Here is a 20,901-nt window from a genome sequence, read left to right on the forward strand (position 1 = left end):
GTATTTCCTCACGTTCCTACCCATTTCTACTCCTGTAAAACGTACAATAGGACCCGTTTCTTGTCTTTCCAAAGGTAGTCTATGCTTTTATAAGCGTTCACCTCTGTATTCCACCCAGATTGAAACCACCACCAGCAGAGGGATACTTACTAAATGTTAGGGCAGAGTCCTGACTAGTGATCATAAGGTGCTAGAAGATGACTGTAGTCTCTCAGCTTCCTGTCTCCTTTTCTTTTGAAACATGTTAATTGTGAAATATAATGCGCATACAGAAAGGTGCAGAAAACAATTGTATAGTGAAGCAATTTATCACAACACAAACTGCCCATGTGACCACCAAGTCAAGAAATAACATTTCCAGTACTCTAAAAAAGATTTCTTCATGCCCCCTTTCCATTTATTTTTCCCTCACTCTCTCCAAAAGGTCAACATTGTCCTAACTTTTAGAGTAATCATTTCTTGGTTTTTATTTGTTTCTTTGTATAACCTCTTAGCTACATGTTCCTAAACACTGATTGAGTAGGGTCTGTATGGTATAGAATTGCATTTATGTATTTGTTGGTCAGCCTTCTGTTCCATGTTATCGTTGTTAAATTCACCTATATCATTGCATATATAGATAGTTGGTTCATTTTCATTGCTGTTTACGATTCTACTCTCTGAATAAAACAAAATTTATGTACCCACTATTGATTTGTGTACTCTTGAGTGACATTTAGGTTGTTATATTGTAGTGCTGTTAGTACTAGTGGATACACTATTCTCTTAGCTATGACTGTAGAAGTTGATTTGCTGCTTTATAGGGTTTTCATATATTCAACTTTAGTAAGTAACGTTAAAAAATGCACTCCTTAATTTACAAGCATATTAAGATTTTCTAGTTATCATCTTATTCATTTCTATTTAAAATGCTGTGGGGGTCAAAAGAAATACTTTGTCAGTCTGCAAAATTTATTGGGAATTGCAGAGGATCAGCAATAATGCTTGACAATAATGTTTACTCTGCACTTGGTGAAGTGTGCTCTGTATATCCACTTGGATTAATTGTGGTCTTCAAATTCTCTGTCTTTGATTATTTCATCTTTTTTTTTGTTTGTTTTTGTTTTTAGTTAATAAGATCAGCATGTTAAATTCCTTTCATTATACCTGTGGATTTGTCTATTTTAGTTTCAACAATTTTTATTTTATACATTTTGAAGCTACCATATAAATTTAGAATGGTTGTATCTTTCTTGTGAATTGAATCTTTTATCGTTAGGTATTATCTCTCTCTCTCTAAGACTGATTTTCCTAAATTACTTTGTTTGATATTTCTCTACCAGTTATCAGCTTTCTTTTAGTTACTATTTGTATGGTATATATTTTTCCTGCTTTTTACTTTCAGCTTTTCAGTGTCTCCTTTCATTTTAGTCATGTCTTTTATAAGCAGAATGTAGTTGCTTTTTTCCTCCCCTTCTTTCAATTGGAGTATTTAGTTTATTTACATTTAATATACTTAGTAATATATTTGGATTCAAATCTACCATGTTTTTCATATATTCTATTAGATTTCTCATCTTGCCTGTTAGATGTTTCTTTTTCTCCTTTGTTTCCATTTTATTGGTGATTGTATTTTTATTGAGCTATTTTTCTACTTTTTATTATAATATTTTTAGCAGTCATCCCAGAGAGCATAATATACACATATCCTTGACATCCAGAAATCCAGTTGCTTTTCTTTTTACCATACAGTGCTAATATATTGAACATTATCTATCACCTTTCTAATTTATATGGCAATGTGGCTTTATACCTTAATTTTATATGTATTTTAATTCCATGGTTATTATTATAGTTTTTATATTCAGTATTCATTTGGATTTATTTCATAACTCCATTTTCATTTCTCTGTTTCTTTGCTTTTGAGCTTTTCTGTGGTTTGATTTTTCTTTATGTCTGAAAACTCTGTAAGATCACTTTTTTTGTTCTTGTCTACTGATGATGAATTAACTTAGTTTTCTATAGGAAAATTTCAAATATTTCTTGAAAAATTAGATAAATGACAGCCATTATCCATACATAGTATCTATTTATTTATTTTTTTTTATTATTTTTTTATTTTTATTTTTTTTTGGCAGTACGCGGGCCTGTCACTGTTGTGGCCTCTCTCGTTGCGGAGCACAGGCTCCAGACGCGCAGGCTCAGTGGCCATGGCTCACGGACCCAGCCGCTCTGCGGCATGTGGGATCTTCCTGGACCGGGGCACGAACCCGTGTCCCCTGCATCGGCAGGCGGACTCTCAACCACTGCGCCACCAGGGAAGCCCCGCATACATAGTATCTTAAACAATGCAGATGTCCTCTTTAATAACTGATTCCATTTTTATTATAATTATCTAAGTTAACTATGGTTTATTATGATGCACTTTATCATAATCTAATAAATTAGTATAATCAATGTCATAGTATCATCTAATTTTCAGTACTTAATTAAATTTTTCTGAACATCATAATAATAACTTTCTACATTTGGCTTGTTTGGATCAAGATATGTCATCTTCATTCTTTTTTTTTAAATAAATTTATTTTATTTATTTTATTTTTGGCTGCGTTGGGTCTTCATTGCTGTGCACGGGCCTTCTCTAGTTGCGGCAAGCGGGGGCTACTCTTTGTTGTGGTGTGCGGGCTTCTTATTGCGGTGGCTTCTCTTGTTGTGGAGCATGGGCTCTAGGCACGCGGGCTTCAGTAGTTGTGGCACGTGGGCTCAGTAGTTGTGGCTCGTGGGGTCTAGAGCGCAGGCTCAGTAGTTGTGGCGCATGGGCTTAGTTGCCCCGCAGCATGTGGGATCTTTCTGGACCAGGGCTTGAACCCATGTCCCCTGCATTGGCAGGTGGATTCTTAACCACTGCGCCACCAGGGAAGCCCCCATCTTCATTCTTGAAGAGTATTTCACATGTTATAGAACTGTAAGCCAGCTATTATTTCTTCTAGTTATTTAAAGGTAATCTTTCATTTTACTTTACACTGTTTTTGTTAGACATCACTTGTCAGTCTTATTATTCCTTTTTTAATGTCATTGTCAGTTTTCAAGGTGTTTTTGAGATTCATACTCTTCCCCCGCCCTCCTTGATTTCTCCCCTTCACCTCCTTTCTCTCTGTTTTCAGCATTTTTCTATGATTTCCTACATGTGGTTTCAGTTGTAATTATCCTGGTTGGGATTCACAGAGCTTCTTGAATGCTTACTTCGTATCTTCCATCAGCTTTAGAAAGGTCTCAGCCATTAACTGTTGAAACACTGCTTCTGCCCTGTTTTTTATCTTCTTTCTTTTTGCATCTCCAATTTCATGTATGTTACACTTCATCACTATAACTGACATAATTTCAACTTTTAAATCTCTTCTTTTACTATGGGTATTTTCTTCTAATTCATCTTAGTTTACTCTTTCTCTCTTGTGATGTGTAATCATTTGTGGGGGAAAAGCTATCTTTCCTTCACTCTACTGCAATGTCACCTCTCTTCAGAATTATGTGTTTGCTATCTGTGTGGGTCATTTCTGTTCCTTTGGTCAGTTTATCTAGCCTTATGCCAGTACCTCATTGTCTTAATTACTGTAACTTTATGTTAAGTCTTAAGATCTGCTAGTACAAATCTACCAACTTTTTTTCTTTTTTGGTAGATTTAGAAAATTTATATATGAAGTTTTCATAGTGTTGTGCAGTCATTACCACTAATTCCAGAGCGTTTTAATCACTCCAGAAAGAAACCCTGTAACCATTAACAGTCACTCCCAATTCCCCTCTCCCCCATCTTCTAGCAATCACTAATCTGTTTTGAGTCTATGGATTTGCCTACCCTGGACATTTCCCATAAATGTGGAATCATACAGTATATGACCTTTTTGTCTGGGTTCTTCCACTTGGTTTAATATTATCAAGGTTTGTCCATTTAGCATGTCTAAGTACATCATTTTTGTAGCTGAATAATATTTCATTTTATATTTACCACTTAAAAATTTTTTTGGATGTACCACATTTCATTTATCTACTCAGCAGTTAATGGACATTTGGGTTGTTTCCTCTTTTTGGCTATTAAGAAAAATACTGCTGTGAACAATTTTGTGTTAAGTGTTCATTGTGATGTATGTTTTCAGTTCTCTTGAGTGTATACCTAGGAGTGTAATCCACCAACATTCTTTTTCTTAAAGGTGCTCTTTCATAAAGATTCTGGGTCTTTTGTATTTCCATTTTTTCCAACTTTATTGAAATATAAATGACATATAACAGTGAGCAAGTTTAAGGTGTACAGTGTGTTGTTTTGAAAAATTTATATATTGTAAAATGATTACCTCCATAGCATTAGCTAATACCTTCATCGCGTCACAGAATTACTATTTCTTTTTTGTGGTGAGAACATTTAAGATTTACTCTCTTTGTAACTTTCAAGTATATAATGCAGTATTATGATCTATAATCAATGTGCTGTACATTAGATCTCAGTAATTCCATTTAAATTTTAGAATTGGATTGATAATTTATACTCAAAAAACTTATTGTATTTTAATATGGGGTTTGAATATAAGTCAGTTTGGGAGGATTGACATCTTAACATTAAGACTTCCAGTCCATTAACATGGTAATATTCTTTAGTATATATTTATGCTAAATTAGGTATTCCATTTATCTTGGTGATGTCTTATAGTTCTTGGTGCACTAGAAGTTTTGCACATCCTTTTTAGATTTGTACCTAGCTATTTGATTTTTTATGCTATTATAAGTGCTATTTTTCTTAATTTTATTTCCAGGTTTTTCTTGCTGGTCTATAGAAGTATAATTGATCTGTGTATATTAATCTCATACCTGGTGACACTGCTATATTAACTTATTAATTCTTGTAGATTGTATATTCTTAGGGTTTTTTTTTTAGGGAGTTTAAATATACACAATTATATCATCTGTTAATAAAGAGATTTTTACTTTGTTGTTTTTCTAGTTGTTATATCTTTTATTTCTTTTTCTTGCTCTATCATGCTTCCTAGGACTTCCTGCATTTATACTGATTAGGAATGGTGATGGTAGTCATCTTTTTCTTGTTCTCACCTCTTTTTTTTTATATCTAGTTTTAGAGGCTCTTAGTATAAAAATAGAAAATGATATTGAAAACTCAGACTGTGCAAAAGATTTAAAAATTAGTTTTATAGTAGCAGGATGACTTATTTTTCTTGGGTTGTTTATGTCTCTTATGTGTTTCTTGTGACTTAGCTCATTTTCCTTTAAATATTATTTGGGCATTAGATTTTTAAAATCAGTAAAGGGCTAAAATACACATGGTTAATATTGAAAAACCATTTAAATTACCCCAAAGTACAAGTACAACATAAATGCCTTAGTAAGTCTAATAATTTTCCCTCTAGAGTTGGAATGAACTGCTGTTGCTTTGGTGGAACACTTGATGGAGCAAGTGGATTTCATTTTGCAGCACACAACTTATATGAGTTATGATTGCTCTTTCTTTGCCCAAGCTTACATAGTTGAATTTGTGCAAGTTAAATGAGGTGTATGATGGCTACACTGTAATGATCATTTTTTTTTTAAGTTGAGTTTTAATTGTTAAGAGGCTATGCACAGTTTTGTTGTTATTTCAATCTTGTGATTATAGCTTAGTTTTTAAAAATAGTTTATTTGAATTCTGGCATAATATAGTCATTGTTAGATGTTAAGATAGGCTGTCAGATTACCTTTTTTCTCCCCTTTTCAGGTATTTATGAGCAGATTACTTCCCTCAATTTTATTTTATTTATTTTTATTTTTATTGGAGTATAGTTGATTTAAAATGTTGTGTTAGTTTCTGCCATATAGTTCCCTCAATTTTAGATACATTATCTGTAAAATGGGATAATATATTACCTACTCATGTGCCATTGCAAAGATTAAATGAGTTGATGTAAGTTCCATGCTTAGCACTATGCCTCATGTTAGGTTTGATTTCACACAGCCCTTGGTTCTAACCCTAGTTCTACCATTAGGTAACTCTACAGGGTAACTTCTCTGAGCCATTCTTTACTTAATCAACTAAAGACCAGAATCATAGTACCTGCCCTTCAGGGTTCATTTGTTGAATGTAGTAATTAACTAAAACAGTGTAAGGTAGTAGGTAATACATACTAAACATTTGTTATTATTGTAGCAGTTATCTTTCCTTAATATAAGTAAGTCTTTCTCTTACTTCACTTAGTATAATAATCTCCAGGTCCATCCATGTTGCTGCATATGGCATTATTTCATTCTTTTTCATGGATGAGTAGTATTCCATTGTATATATGTACCACATCTTCTTTATCCATTCGTCTGTTGATGGACATTTAGGTTGCTTCCATGTCCTGGCTATTGTAAATAGCGCAGCCATGAACATTGGGGTGCACGTATCTTTTCAAATTAGAGTTTTCTCTGGATGTATGTCCAGGAGTGGGATTGCCGAATCATATGGCAATTCTATTTTTAGTTTTTTAAGGAACCTACATACTGTTTTCCATAGTGGCTGCACCAGTTCACATTGCCACCAACAGTGTAGGAGTAGGAGGGTTCCCTTTTCTCCACACCCTCTCCAGCATTTGTTATTTGTAGACTTTTTAATGATGGCCATTCTGACCAGTGTGAGGTGGTACCTCATTGTAGTTTTGTTTTGCATTTCTCTAATTATTAGTGATGTTGAACATATTTTCTTGTGCCTATTGGCCATCTGTATGTCTTCTTTGGAGAAATGTCTATTTAGGTCTTCTGCCCGTTTTTTGATTGGGTTGTTTGTTTTTTTGTTATTGAATTGTATGAGCTGTTTGTATATTTTGGAAATTAAGCCCTTGTTTATCACATCGTTTGCAAATATTTTCTTACAGGTTGTCTTTTTGTTTTGTTTATGGTTTCCTTTGCTGTGCAAAAGCCTATAAGTTTGATTAGGTCCCATTTGTTTATTTTTGCTTTTATTTCTATTGCCTTGGGAGACATTGGTATGATTTATGTCAGAGAATGTTTTGCCTGTGATCTCTTCTGGGAGTTTTATGGTGTCATGTCTTATATTTAAGTCTTTCAGCCATTTTGAGTTTATTTTTGTGTATGGTGTGAGGGTGTGTTCTAACTTCATTGATTTACATGGGGCTGTCCAGCTTTCCCAGCACCACTTGCTGAAGAGACTGTCTTTTCTCCATTGTATGTTCTTGCCTCCTTTGTCGAAGATTAATCGTGTAAGTTTATGAAATTAAGTTTTTATTTCAGCTTTTTCCAAAATGTTTTACACAGATACTGGTAAATATATCATGGGAAAAAAGTTCTTTTATGCTGTATATTTGAATAACATTGAAAAGAGGAGTAAAAAAATTTTAACTTCGTGCGATTTCATAGACCTGTAATGGTGGTAATGTTCATGGGTAAGCAGTATGTGCCAGACTTATTTGACTGTGCATCTGACATGCTTCTCCTCTTCTTAGTGTTCTGAGGAGCATATGGTAGGAAACATTGCTTTGCATATTCTTTGTGGGCAAGATTCTCTTTTCCAGGCTATGCTTTAAATGAGGAAATAGGTGTTGTCAGTCTTGTTAAATGATGTTCTTGTAATTGAAAGTTGTTTGAGCTTTTTAGGGGAGGGAGAAGAAGGTGGTGTTGCTGTAAGAAACTTAGTAAAGGAAACTCAGCCTGTTTCTTATGCTCAAATTGCGTAAGAGTTTAGCCATGTTAAATGAAATTTCTTCCATGCTGACAACATTTTTAAACTCAAAAGCCTACTAATTTTTCTTTGATCAAAAGTCATTCCTGGATCCCTTATACTTGAATACTATTATTATTGATATACTTTTACCATTAAGATTTCCTCTAAAGAGTCTTGTTTTTTAAAGGAAAATTAACTGTAGTTTTAGTGTGAAAGTAGTATATACTTTGTATATGTTTCTCTGTGAACCTTTTCTTCATCCTGTTTCTTTTCCCCCCTTGTCTTATGCCAGTGAGTTCCTTCGGGGTTACTCCTGCAGTAGGTGGACTATCATCTGGGACAGTTGGGGAAGCTTCGACAGCCCTGAGTTCAGCAGCCCAGGTAGCTTTGCAGTCTCTCTCTCATGCAATGGCTTCAGCCGAGCAACAGCTGCAGGTGCTGCAAGAGAAACAGCAGCAGCTTTTGAAGCTTCAGCAACAGGTTGGAGACTATTTGGCTCTTTGTTCATGCTGTCTCTAAACTTCAAAAGCTGAAAAAATACTGTAAAAATGACCATTATTTTTGTAAAGGTTGACCGATCTGAGCTAATCATTTTCTACAAAAATTGAGGTAACATCTTTGTGATATACTTAAATTTTTAAAACTTATATAAATGCATTTTCTTTGATACATATCTGGGGGAATATAATTGGTATTTTCTTTGCAGTCTTTAGGTAACTTCCATCCTTTACTCTGTTTATAAACACTCTTGGTCAAACATAAGAGTTAAAAGTTACTATTTTAATGGATTGAAAAACCTAAAACAACATTTTAAAGACCAATTAACTTAACGTGAATTAAAATTTACTAATAATAGCAGATGTTTTGGAAACTTCATACAATTCCAGGTGACAGATTGTATCAGGTTAGGCAGCATGAGAATCCATTTCCTGTTAATATTTTGTTTTGAGGAGAACTTTCTTTCCTTATTTACATTTAATTGTTCTGGTTCCTTTCCGCCTTTGCTTTGAGAAATTCCTATTTCCCAAATACTCAGGAAAGTTTATATCAAATATGTAAGGAATTATGTGTGTGTGTGTGTGTGTGTGTGTATTATACACACACACACACACACACACTCTCACACACACACATATATAGCATAGAAGTACTCCATGTTGAGTCCATTTTTTACTTAATTTCCTTTTTATTGAACTAGGATACAGTTAATCATGTTTATTTTCACAATATATACCCACGTAGTATTCCCCACAATTTAGATAGGCAGGATTAGTCTATATTTGTTGCTTTTACTTCTTTTACAGAAAGCAAAGCTGGAAGCCAAGTTACATCAGACAACAGCTGCAGCAGCTGCAGCAGCATCCGCAGCATCAGCAGTAGGTCCTGTTCACAACTCTGTGCCTTCCAACCCAGTGGCAGCCCCTGGATTCTTCATTCATCCATCTGATGTTATTCCACCCACTCCAAAAACAACACCACTTTTTATGACTCCACCACTCACCCCACCCAATGAAGCAGTTTCCGTTGTGATTAATGCCGAACTTGCACAGCTTTTCCCAGGCTCAGTTATTGATCCCCCAGCAGTCAATCTTGCTGCACATAACAAAAATTCCAACAAGTCCAGAATGGTAAATTACTATATTTTAAATAGGTGTTCGCTTAGACATTTAAAAATATTTTGATGTATACGCTAACTTTAGAAAGCAAAGTTTTATTATGTTAACTTGTTATATCAAATTAGATTATTTTATTTAATGTTACAGAATATACATCTGGAAATGGGACTTGTTAACTTTATATTATGGTTATTAGTTTTTATAGAGCAAGAGTGATATCAACATAGAGTTATACTTTTTTCTTTTCTAGAACCCACTTGGCTCTGGTCTAGCCCTTGCAATTTCTCATGCTTCACATTTTCTTCAGCCTCCCCCTCACCAGTCCATTATTATAGAACGGATGCATTCAGGTAATCTTTGATTTGCTTAAAATATTTTTTTTGCCTTGTCTGCTGGCCCTTTGAAGACTTAATATTTTGTAGTTTGATTTTCCTGTGCAAATAAATCACATCTGCTCTTGGGAAAGTGCTTTTTACCAAGAATAAGCATTATATAAGGCTCAAGCTGTGTGCTTACCAAGTTGAATGGAAGAGTGCTGCTGAGTGGTTTCATTAATTGTATCCAAACAGTGGATTTCTTCTGTATAAGAATCTCACCTGGGGCTTCCCTGCTGGTGCAGTGGTTGAGAATCTGCCTGCCAATGCAGGAGACACGGGTTCAAGCCCTGGTCTGGGAAGATCCCACATGCCATGGAGCAGCTAAGCCCGTGAACCGCAACTACTGAGCCTGCGCTCTAGAGCCCACGAGCCACAGCTGTTGAAGCCCGCGTGCCTAGAGCCCATGCTCTGCAACAAGAGAAGCCACTGCAATGAGAAGCCTGTGCACCGCAACAAAGAGTAGCCCCTGCTCACCGCAGCTAGAGAAAAGCCCACACGCAGCAGCGAAGACCTAATGCAGTCAAAAATTAATTAATTAATTAAAAAAAAAGAATCTCGTCTGTTGAACTATGGTTGACATAAATATCTGTCTTTATTGTAGCTGATCAATTACCATTACACTAAAAATTATGCTTAAAGAAGTATTCATTAAGACTAGCATTCTAATGTTGGAACCATTTTTTGAGAATAGCTGACAAAATTACTGCTAATTAAAATAACTGAGTAGGATTACTAACATTTCATGGTCTCTGGATAGTTCAAATTTTACTTAGGCTTGTACCATGCTTATATGCTACAGACCTGTGATCAGGATAGTTGCTTTTAATTAGAGCATGTTTACTAATACACTGTAGGCAATATTTGCCTTATTATCCTACCAAATGTTATTTCTGGGCTTGAACAGCAGCAGAATTTAATGAAGTCCTTAGGTATGTTTTATAGGAGGAATTAACATGAATATAGTGCATACTGTATCACTTTTCATCATATGAAGAGTTGAACCATATTTGCTTTATTGCAGTGGGTTGTTTCCTCTTTGGAAGAGAGAGTTTTAAAAATTAAAGTGTTACATGCTGTTTTCTGCCCAACTAATCATTCATTGGTAACAGTAATTAGTGTTCATGGCATATAGACTGAAATTCGTTGTTGTCCAGTCTTTATGAAATGTCAGCAGTTGTTTACACTATGATTTGGTTTTCTATCTGTGGACTCGACTGTGGCACGTAAGCCCCCTAAAGGGGGGAGAATTATGTTTTTTGTTCAGTAGTCTTTCTGTTTAGGAAAATACTGCCTTGTTTTCCTTAAAATGGCTCTATGGAGATGGCACTAGTCCTACAAGTTAAATTTAGTTGGGTTCCTTCACTGTAAAATGTAACTGGTAAGGTTACTATCTGCCCCTAACACAATAAAGAAGAAAAATAAGTAGGATTTTATTAATGCCTGCTATTTCACTAATTGAGCTTATTCCTGAAATGTGTGTGAGTTGAGAGATGCAAATCTGCTCCTCTGTTTCTCTCAGATCATTCTTTTGTTAATATATGAGCTTACACATAAAAGACATACTGTCTCTTTAGCGTAGCCCTGAAGAGTAAGCCTTCTGCTTCATTTGGTACTGAGCTGGAGAGACAGTGATGTGTCAGTATGGGAGGGAAGCATTGTTTGTAAGTAAGTTTTATCTGTCTCCATTGGAGGACCTTCCTCAGAGATTTTTTAGTGTGGTAGTAATGACTACATGGGATTTCAGCCTTACGCTTGTCCTTTACATCTTAACCCCAATGTAAGATGCAACTCCAAAAGATGTTAAATAAGGCTTAAGAAAACCAAAATCAAATAATAAAATTTGGTATCAGTAATAAATACATTTAGTTGTAAAATTAAAAGACCAAATGACTGAAAGAAAAACCGATAGGTACTTCATTGAATTAATCTATATTTTTGCTGATTTACCTTTTTTTGCTCTAAAGTTTTAAAATAAGCTTATATGTACAGTTGATTGCCTTCATAGTAACAAACTTATTCTTGTATATTTTTTACTTAAATCTTGGGGTTCAAACTAATATAAATTGAGGTTTTAGACAGTTTTTGAATGAGAATTATTAACATTTCTTCTTGTTTGTAGTTTAGTGAGTTGCTTTCATATTTTAAGGTGAATGTTCCAGATTGTTTCAGAGTGTGTCTTTTGGTTAATTGATACATGGTATTTTGTGTCAGCTGTTGCTCTCTATCTCTCATAGGAGCAAGGAGATTTGTGACCTTGGATTTTGGTAGACCAATACTGTTGACAGACGTATTGATTCCCACTTGTGGAGACTTGGCCTCCTTGTCAATTGACATTTGGACATTAGGAGAAGAGGTTGATGGGAGGCGATTGGTAGTGGCAACAGATATAAGCACCCATTCACTAATTCTTCATGATTTGATACCACCTCCAGTGTGTAGATTCATGAAGGTAAAGAACTTCAAGAAAATGAATTGATATGCCTTCCATGTTTCTGATAAGTTATGGAAAACATTCAGACATATAATTTAAAAGTATCCTTATAGCACAGGGAACCATATTCAATATCCTGTGGTAAACCATAATGGAAAAATTATGTATAACTGAATCACTTTGCTGTACAGCAGAAATTAACACAACATTGTAATTCAACTATACTTCAATTAAAAAATAAAAACAAAAGTATCTTTTTATAATTTATAATATAATTATCTTTTAAAATACATGACTCAGATTTTTATCGTGGTAGATGGGTGGTTATGTATATTTATAAGTTTTCATTTCAGATCACTGTCATTGGACGCTATGGAAGTACAAATGCCAGAGCTAAAATCCCATTAGGATTTTACTATGGTCATACCTATATCTTGCCTTGGGAGAGTGAACTGAAATTAATGCATGATCCTCTGAGGGGAGAGGGAGAATCTGCAAACCAACCAGAAATTGACCAGCATTTAACAATGATGGTTGCTCTACAGGAGGATATACAGTGCAGGTTAGTAGAAAATTGCAGTATATTTTAGTCTTATTGAAACCCTATATTTTCTGTAATGTCTTCCACATACTTGTCAAGAAATGACTTTTCATAAGTGTATAGAAAAGAGAAAAAGGCAGTAGGACACTAGCATGTTACAATAATGTTTAATGCATTAATATATTGTGATTAAATAATTGGTTCTGTTTTTTTTAGTACTTACCAATTGATGAATTGACATTGATTAATTCTTTTTAATGGTTGTGTGTTAACTTGCTTTAGAGATTTAATTTTAGTGTGTATTCGTACATGTATGTCAAAGAGAACATTGCAGGAATTATTTTGTTCGTTTATTTTTTACTTACAGGTATAACTTGGCTTGTCATCGACTAGAAACTCTTTTGCAAAGTATTGATCTTCCTCCTCTCAACAGTGCTAACAATGCACAGTACTTTTTGAGAAAGCCGGACAAGGCCGTCGAGGAGGACAGCAGGGTCTTTTCTGCCTATCAGGACTGTATTCAGCTACAGCTTCAACTAAATTTGGCTCATAATGCAGTGCAGAGGCTCAGAGTAGCTCTTGGAGCAAGTAGGAGGATGTTGAATGAAACTTCAGACCCAAAAGATTTAATTCAGACGTCTTCCACAGAGCAGTTACGTACTATCATCAGATATTTATTGGACACTTTGCTCAGCCTTCTTCACTCTTCCAATGGTTTGTATTTGACTTAAGTATTTAAAAAGGCCGGAAATATATTTGATGTGATTTTGTTGCATGTTTTGTTGTATTCATATTTCCTGGGTTCTGTTTATTTTGGTATCCTTTCTGATGTTTTTATGTAATGTGTTTTTAGGTTAATTCATTTTTTCCCCTTATTTTTGTTTTTCTTAAATAGATTATTTTTTAAATTTTTTGAATTTTACTTTATTTTTATTATACAGCAGGTTATTAGTCATCCATTTTATACACATCAGTGTATACATGTCAATCCCAATCTCCCAATTCATCCCACCCCCCCAGCCGCTTTCCCCACTTGATGTCCATACATTTGTTCTCTACATCTGTGTCTCTATTTCTCCCCTGCAAACCGGTTCATCTGTACGATTTTTCTAGGTTCCACATATATGCGTTAATATACGATATTTGTTTTTCTCTTTCTGACTTACTTCACTCTGTATGACAGTCTCTAGATCCATCCATGTCTCTACAAATGACCCAATTTCGTTCCTTTTTATGGCTGAGGAATATTCCATTGTATATACGTACCACATCTTCTTTATCCATTCGTCTGTCGATGGGCATTTAGGTTGCTTCCATGACCGGACTATTGTAAATAGTGCTGCAGTGAACATTGGGGTGCATGTGTCTTTTTGAATTATGGTTTTCTCTGGGTATATGCCCAGTAGTGGGATTGCTGGATCATATGGTAATTCTATTTTTAGTTTTTTAAGGAACCTCCATACTGTTCTCCATAGTGGCTCTATCAATTTACATTCCCACCAACAGTGCAAGAGGGTTCCCTTTTCTCCACACCCTCTCCAGCATTTGTTGTTTGTAGATTTTCTGATGATGCCCATTCTAACTGGTGTGAGGTGATACCTCATTGTAGTTTTGATTTGCATTTCTCTAATAATTAGTGATGTTGAGCAGCTTTTCATGTGCTTCTTGGCCATCTTTATGTCTTCTTTGGAGAAATGTCTATTTAGGTCTTCTGCCCTTTTTTTTGTTTTTTGTTTTTTTTTGCCATACGCGGGCCTCTCACTGTTGTGGCCTCCCCCGTTGCAGAGCACAGGCTCCGGACGCACAGGCTCAGAGGCCATGTCTCACGGGCCCAGCCGCTCCACGGCATGTGGGATCTTCCCGGACCGGGGCATGAACCCGCGTCCCCTGCATCGGCCGGCGGACTCTGAACCACTGCGCCACCAGGGAAGCCCTGCAGATTTCTTTTGATTTCCATTTGCATGGAATATCTTTTTCCATCCCCTCACTTTCAGTCTGAATGTGTCCTTAGGTCTGAAGTGGGTCTCTCGTAGACAGCATATATGTGGGTCTTGTTTTTGTTTTTGTTTTTTTTTCTTCGGTACATGGGCCTCTCACCGCTGCGGCCTCTCCCGCTGCGGAGCACAGGCTCCGGACGCGCACACTCAGCGGCCATGGCTCCCGGGCCCAGCCGCTCCATGGCATGTGGGATCCTCCCGGAGGGTCTTGTTTTTATATCCATTCAGCAAGCCTGTGTCTTTTGGTTGGAACATTTAATCCATTCACGTTTAAGGTAATTATCGATATGTATGTTCCTGTGACCATTTTATTAATTGTTTTGGGTTTGTTTTTTGTAGGTCCTTTTCTTCTCTTGTGTTTCCCATGTAGAGAAGTTCCTTTAGTATTTTTTGTAGAGCTGGTTTTATGGTGCTGAATTTTCTTAGCTTTTGCTTGTCTGTAAAGCTTTTGATTTCTCCATGGGATCTGAATGAGATACTTGCTGGGTAGAGTAATCTTGGTTGTAGGTTCTTCCCTTTCATCACTTCAAGTATATCATGCCACTCCCTTCTGGCTTGTAGAGTTTTTTTTTTTCTGGGTTTTTTTTTTTTTTTTTTTTGCGGTACGCGGGCCTCTCGCTGTTGTGGCCTCTCCCGTTGCGGAGCACAGGCTCTGGACGCGCAGGCTCAGCGGCCATGGCTCACGGGCCCAGCCGCTCCGCGGCATGCGGGATTCTCCCGGACCAGGGCACGAACCCGTGTCCCCTGCATCGGCAGGGGGACTCTCAACCACTGCGCCACCAGGGAAGCCCTGGCTTGTAGAGTTTTTGCTGAGAAATCAGCTGTTAACGTTATGGGAGTTCCCTTGTGTGTTATTTGTCGTTTTTCCCTTGCTGCTTTTAATAATTTTTCTTTGTCTTTAATTTTTGCCAATTTGATTACTGTGTGTCTCGACGTGTTTCTCCTTGGGTTTGTCCTGTATGGGACTCGCTGCGCTTCCTGGACTTGGGTGGCTATTTCCTTTCCCATGTTAGGGAAGTTTTCAATTACAGTCTCTTCAAATATTTTCTCGGGTCCTTTCTCTCTCTTCTTCTTCTGAGACCCCTATAATGCGAAAGTTGTTGTGTTTAATGTTGTCCCAGAGGTCTCTTAGGCTGTCTTCATTTCTTTTCATTCTTTTTTCTTTATTCTGTTCCGCAGCAGTGAATTCCACCATTCTGTCTTCCAGGTCACTTATCCATTCTTCTGCCTTAGTTATTCTGCTGTTGATTCCTTCTAGTGTAGGAATCACTTATTGTATTGTTCATCTCTGTTTGTTTGTTCTTTAATTCTTCTAGGACTTTGTTAAACATTTCTTGCATCCTTTCGATCTTTGCCTCCATTCTTTTTCCGAGGTCCTGGATCATCTTCACTATCATTTTTCTGAATTCTTTTTCTGGAAGGTTGCCTATTTTCATTTAGTTGTTTTTCTGGGGTTTTATCTTGTTCCTTCATCTGGGATGTAGCCCTCTGCCTTTTCATCTTGTCTCTGTTTCTGTGAATGTGGTTTTTGTTCCACAGGCTGCAGGATTGTAGTTCTTCTTGCTTCTGCTGTCTGTCCTCTGGTGGAGAGGCTATCTCTTAAATAGATTTTTGATGATTTTTTTCTTGAGTTTCTGCTATTGATGTGTCACATCATTGTGTTACTAGCAAAACAATAAATAATGTTTGAAAGTGCAACAGTGAAAACTGTTAATAAATTGCTAATCTAATACAGAACTGTCATTTTCTAACCAGGAGCTATTTTTGATTATTATATATGATGTAATGTGCACACACGCACACACAGCCACCTGATACACTGAACTCCACAAAAAAAGAAATATAATTGATATAATTGCTAATTCTTCTTTTCTCCAAGTATTTGACAGTTAAAATTCTACATATAAGGAGTAAATAAATGAATAGGAAAATAAATAGACCAAAAATATGCTGGTAAAGAGGAAAGCCTATCTAGGGATGCTGATGTTGATACTATAGCATGCTCTTAACTAGGAAATTTTACTGTTTTCTTTCTTGTAATAGGACACTCTGTTCCTGCAGTTTTGCAGAGTACATTCCATGCCCAGGCCTGTGAAGAGCTTTTTAAACACCTGTGCATCAGTGGAACCCCAAAGATACGGTTACATACTGGTCTTCTCCTGGTTCAACTCTGTGGTGGTGAAAGATGGTGGGGCCAGTTTCTTTCTAATGTTCTTCAGGAACTGTACAATTCAGAGCAACTTCTCATCTTCCCACAGGATAGGTAGGTCAGAAAATATTGGAGGAGTTTGTTCTTAGTGACTTATGCTTCCCGCAGTGTTCAGATTTGGAAATCTTGTGCACGTGGATACCGAGTGTGGAGAAATGAACTAAAGCCTGTCTTTTCACAGTTTGAGGGATGCCCAGTGAAGGGCATTTTGAAGAAGATTCTACATGATGTAACTGGACTATATTCTTTAGTCCCCTAACTGAATCTGTGGAGTTTATAGATCTGTGTTTACAAATATTTCCTATCAGATCATATTATTTTATGTATCAAATTTATATTTTTGAGTCTATTATACAGTTCTCTCTAGTTGATTTCTTAGATAAAATTAGAAAATATAAGCAGTAGCTGAAAAAGAGCTAATTTTAACATTATACTTCCAGATATAAATCTTACTAATAACCAAATATTCTATCATTACTCTCTTAGATTACAAAGTGAATTATTTTTAAGATGAACACTTAAAGTGATTCATATTGGCTATTTTATTTGTATCTTTTTTTTTTTTTTTAGGGTCTTCATGTTACTTTCCTGCATTGGTCAGAGATCACTTAGTAATAGTGGAGTATTAGAAAGCTTACTTAATCTGTTGGATAATTTACTGTCACCTCTTCAGCCGCAGTTACCCATGCATAGGAGGACAGAAGGTATTATTTAAATTAGTGATCTTTAGTAAAAACGTAAGATTCCTGTAAATACGGCTTTTATAAAATGACTAGTCTGAAATACTTATTTTACTATTCATTTTGCTGCACACTAATATTTTTATGATGTAGACTTTTTAGAATGATCAGCCTTCGTGTGATTGACTGCCACATGGTTACTGCTTTTTAAAAATGTTACCTTTTCTTTATGTGAGTTTTGAACTTGGAAATTATTGTGGGTATGTTGTTTTTATACTATCATAGATAAAATCAAACTCTTGTGTTTAAGCTTTAAGGCAGCATTGCTGTTCTCATCATGGATAATGAGCTTCATTTGAGCAAGAAAATTGTTATTGGAATAAAAACTTTAGAGCATAGTTTAAAACTGTATGAATTATAACTTGAGAGACTTTAAATTTCAGTCACCTGTAAGTTGAGGAATAGCTTCTTATACCTTGTTTTCTAGTTTATAAGTTATTACCTGTTAGATTCAAGCTACACTTATGAATCTATTTTTGTACCAAGAAGCATTTGTCAAGTCTTCCATTTGATTTGATGTGTTACTTCATTTTTGGCCATAGGTTTCAGTTTTGAGGCTTACTATAAATATTAGTGTTCATAATTATATGGTGTGTTTTGGATTTATAAAATGTCTTAATTTTATAATTATTTTATCAGATTTCATTAGGATTCTTAGAGTCACCTGATTATTTTTTCTCCTCACATTTCTATTCAGGAGTACTAGATATTCCCATGATCAGTTGGGTTGTTATGCTGGTGTCCAGGTTGCTGGATTATGTGGCAACTGTAGAAGATGAAGCAGCAGCTGCAAAGAAACCTTTGAATGGTAAAGACAGGGAGAGGTTTATGACAGGTATCAGAAGTTTATAATAATCTGTTGGTGGGGATTTTGAGTGACTACCCAGTTTTTCCAGAACTGGTATTGGCCTGGAGATTCCAGCTGTATGTAATTTATGTAAAATATTAATTAACTTTACCAGGAATAACATACATATAGGTGAAGTTTATAAAAAGGAAATCTGTGGAGAGTTATTGTATTTAGTTTAGTATATCATTCCATTTACTATTATAAAATGTTTCTACTAATTAACTACAAATGACTTTTATGCTTAGATATAGAAATTCTCAGATTTTTGCGAGTTGTAATCTTTCTCCATAAGCTTAAAGCACAGAAATTTTTTTAAATGAAAGACAAAGTGCAAGACAAATTTTCTTCTCCTCTTCCAAGTTAACAAGACTTTATGAAGTAGCTACATCTAATATGTAAATACAGATAGTAAGTGCCTTAAAACTTAGAATTTTATACATTATTAGGATTATAATATTAAAAAAAGATCACTTGAGATGTTTTATAGGTATAAGATGTTACAGAAAATCCTGAATGAACTTTTTGGCCAGCCCAATGAATCAGTTGTTTATGGTACACATTATGTTTGAGAATAGCGTGGGGAATTCTTTTCATGTACAGGGAATATTTTTAACAAATGCTATATGTCTCAGTTATAGGATGTAGAATTAAGACACAAATACAACTACCTGTAAAGTTGGAATGTAACAGATGGTATGGGAGGAGTTAGTTTTTATTTACAGTATTCATGTATTATGGAAATACATTAGTAGAAGACATTTTTTTAGGGCTTGAAGAATTTGAATTGACTTGACAAAGGGATAATAGAAAACAGAAAAAGATGTCATTAGGTTAAGCAGACATGAAAAAATCATTGAGGATGGTTAAAGTATGGGATTAAGCCTGAACTGAGCAAAGTGACAAGGAATAATCTGGACACATTCCAAAATGAGAATAAGTAGAGCTACACAGCATGTTTTTTAAACTATCCAACTTTATTTTTGCAGTCATTAAATCAGATTATTGAGTATCCCTTTTTTTGGGTCCCTGTACAAAAAGCATGTGAGTTCGAAATAGGCAATAGTGAGCATTTTGTTGTTGTTACAGTTGAGCGACATTATCAAAGTTGTGTTGTACAGAGATCAATTTTAAACAGTTGTGGAGAAAGTTGGCTGTTAATGAAAGGATTGGAGGCAGAGAGAACTGTGGTCTTAAAGTCATTTAGGATCTAGGTTAACTTTTCTAAGGTCAGATGTTCTTAGCAATTTCTTTACGATGGTTTCCTTAATTTTTTTAAAAATTGCTTTGTCGTTATTGACACATTTATCATTTTATGTTTTCTGGGTGTGAATAGTACTTTAAAATCACATTTAACAGAATTATTAATACAACTTTTCCTTGCCCTGTAGGTAACCAGTGGAGTTTTATTAATAATAATCTGCACACCCAGAACATAAATAGGTCTTCCAAAGGCAGCAGTAGCCTTGATAGATTATATTCCAGAAAAATAAGAAAGCAGCTAGTTCATCATAAACAGGTAATTTTCAGTATTTTTTTTGTTTGTTTGGTTTGTTTTAATGTTTGAGACATTGCATGAGATAGACCTGCCATCAGACCTTAGGTATGATATTTAATGAACTAGTTAATTTAGGGAAATTATTTGACACTTTTGAGTCTGAGTTCCTTATTTGTAAGATGACAACAATATGTAGTTTACAGATTTTTGGTAATGTCCTTTAAACTGTAGGGACATCCCTGGCGGTCCAGTGGTTAAGACTTCGCCTTCCAATGCAGGGGGTGTGGGTTTAATCCCTGGGAGCTGAGATCCCACATGCCTCACGGCCAAAAAACCAAAACATAAAAAAACAGAAGCAGTATTGTAACAAATTCAATAAAGACTTTAAAAATGGTACACATCAAAAAACAAAAAACTGTCTACCTCTTCACATGTCTATTACTACCATTCTAAGTGCAGCCGTCATTTGCCTAGTCAGAAGGCCTATCTGCCTTTGTTCTTTCTCAGTCCAATCCATTTTTCATGCTGCCCCTACAGAGTTCTTTTAGATACAAACCTAATCATATCACTCCTTCTCTAAATTATTAGTGGTTTCCAGTTGAACTTTGGATGACGGTCAAACTCCTTAACATAGCTTTAGTATATCTGTCATCTGCCCATCTAACTTTCAGGTTTGAATTTTGGTCTAGCCATACTGAATGTGGGTTCCTGGACCACCTACACCAGTTTTTTCATCCAGGATTTTAGTATGTGCTTATCCCCCATCCCTCCCCTCCTTCCCACCAACTACTGAATTTACTGTTTTGCTTGGATAATCTAACTTATTTTTCACATGTTAGTTTACATTCACTTCCTCAAAGACGTTTTCCCTGGTTTCTCAGTTATTATCCCATAAAATATGTTCCCCATGTACCCTATATTTTTCCTTTCATTATATTTATCATACTTTTTTGTTGGGATTCTTTTATTA

At 35.5% G+C, this 20,901-nt stretch overlaps 1 protein-coding gene across 1 annotated transcript in view; it reads left to right on the forward strand.

Moving 5' to 3' along the window:
* BIRC6 (baculoviral IAP repeat containing 6) overlaps positions 1-20,901 on the forward strand; it is a gene marked incomplete at its 5' end in the record, with an annotated part of 244,882 nt that overhangs the window by 89,220 nt on the left and 134,761 nt on the right. Inside the window, 10 exon segments of the mRNA XM_082671758.1 lie at positions 7,968-8,155; positions 8,980-9,303; positions 9,542-9,641; positions 11,903-12,117; positions 12,453-12,661; positions 13,008-13,354; positions 16,681-16,900; positions 17,417-17,550; positions 18,284-18,421; positions 19,825-19,952. Of these exon segments, the coding sequence (XP_082527884.1) occupies positions 7,968-8,155; positions 8,980-9,303; positions 9,542-9,641; positions 11,903-12,117; positions 12,453-12,661; positions 13,008-13,354; positions 16,681-16,900; positions 17,417-17,550; positions 18,284-18,421; positions 19,825-19,952 (2,003 nt within the window).

The sequence above is a fragment of the Grampus griseus genome, assembly GCF_964374135.1.
Source record: "Grampus griseus genome assembly, chromosome: 15".
Classification (NCBI taxonomy): domain Eukaryota; kingdom Metazoa; phylum Chordata; class Mammalia; order Artiodactyla; family Delphinidae; genus Grampus; species Grampus griseus.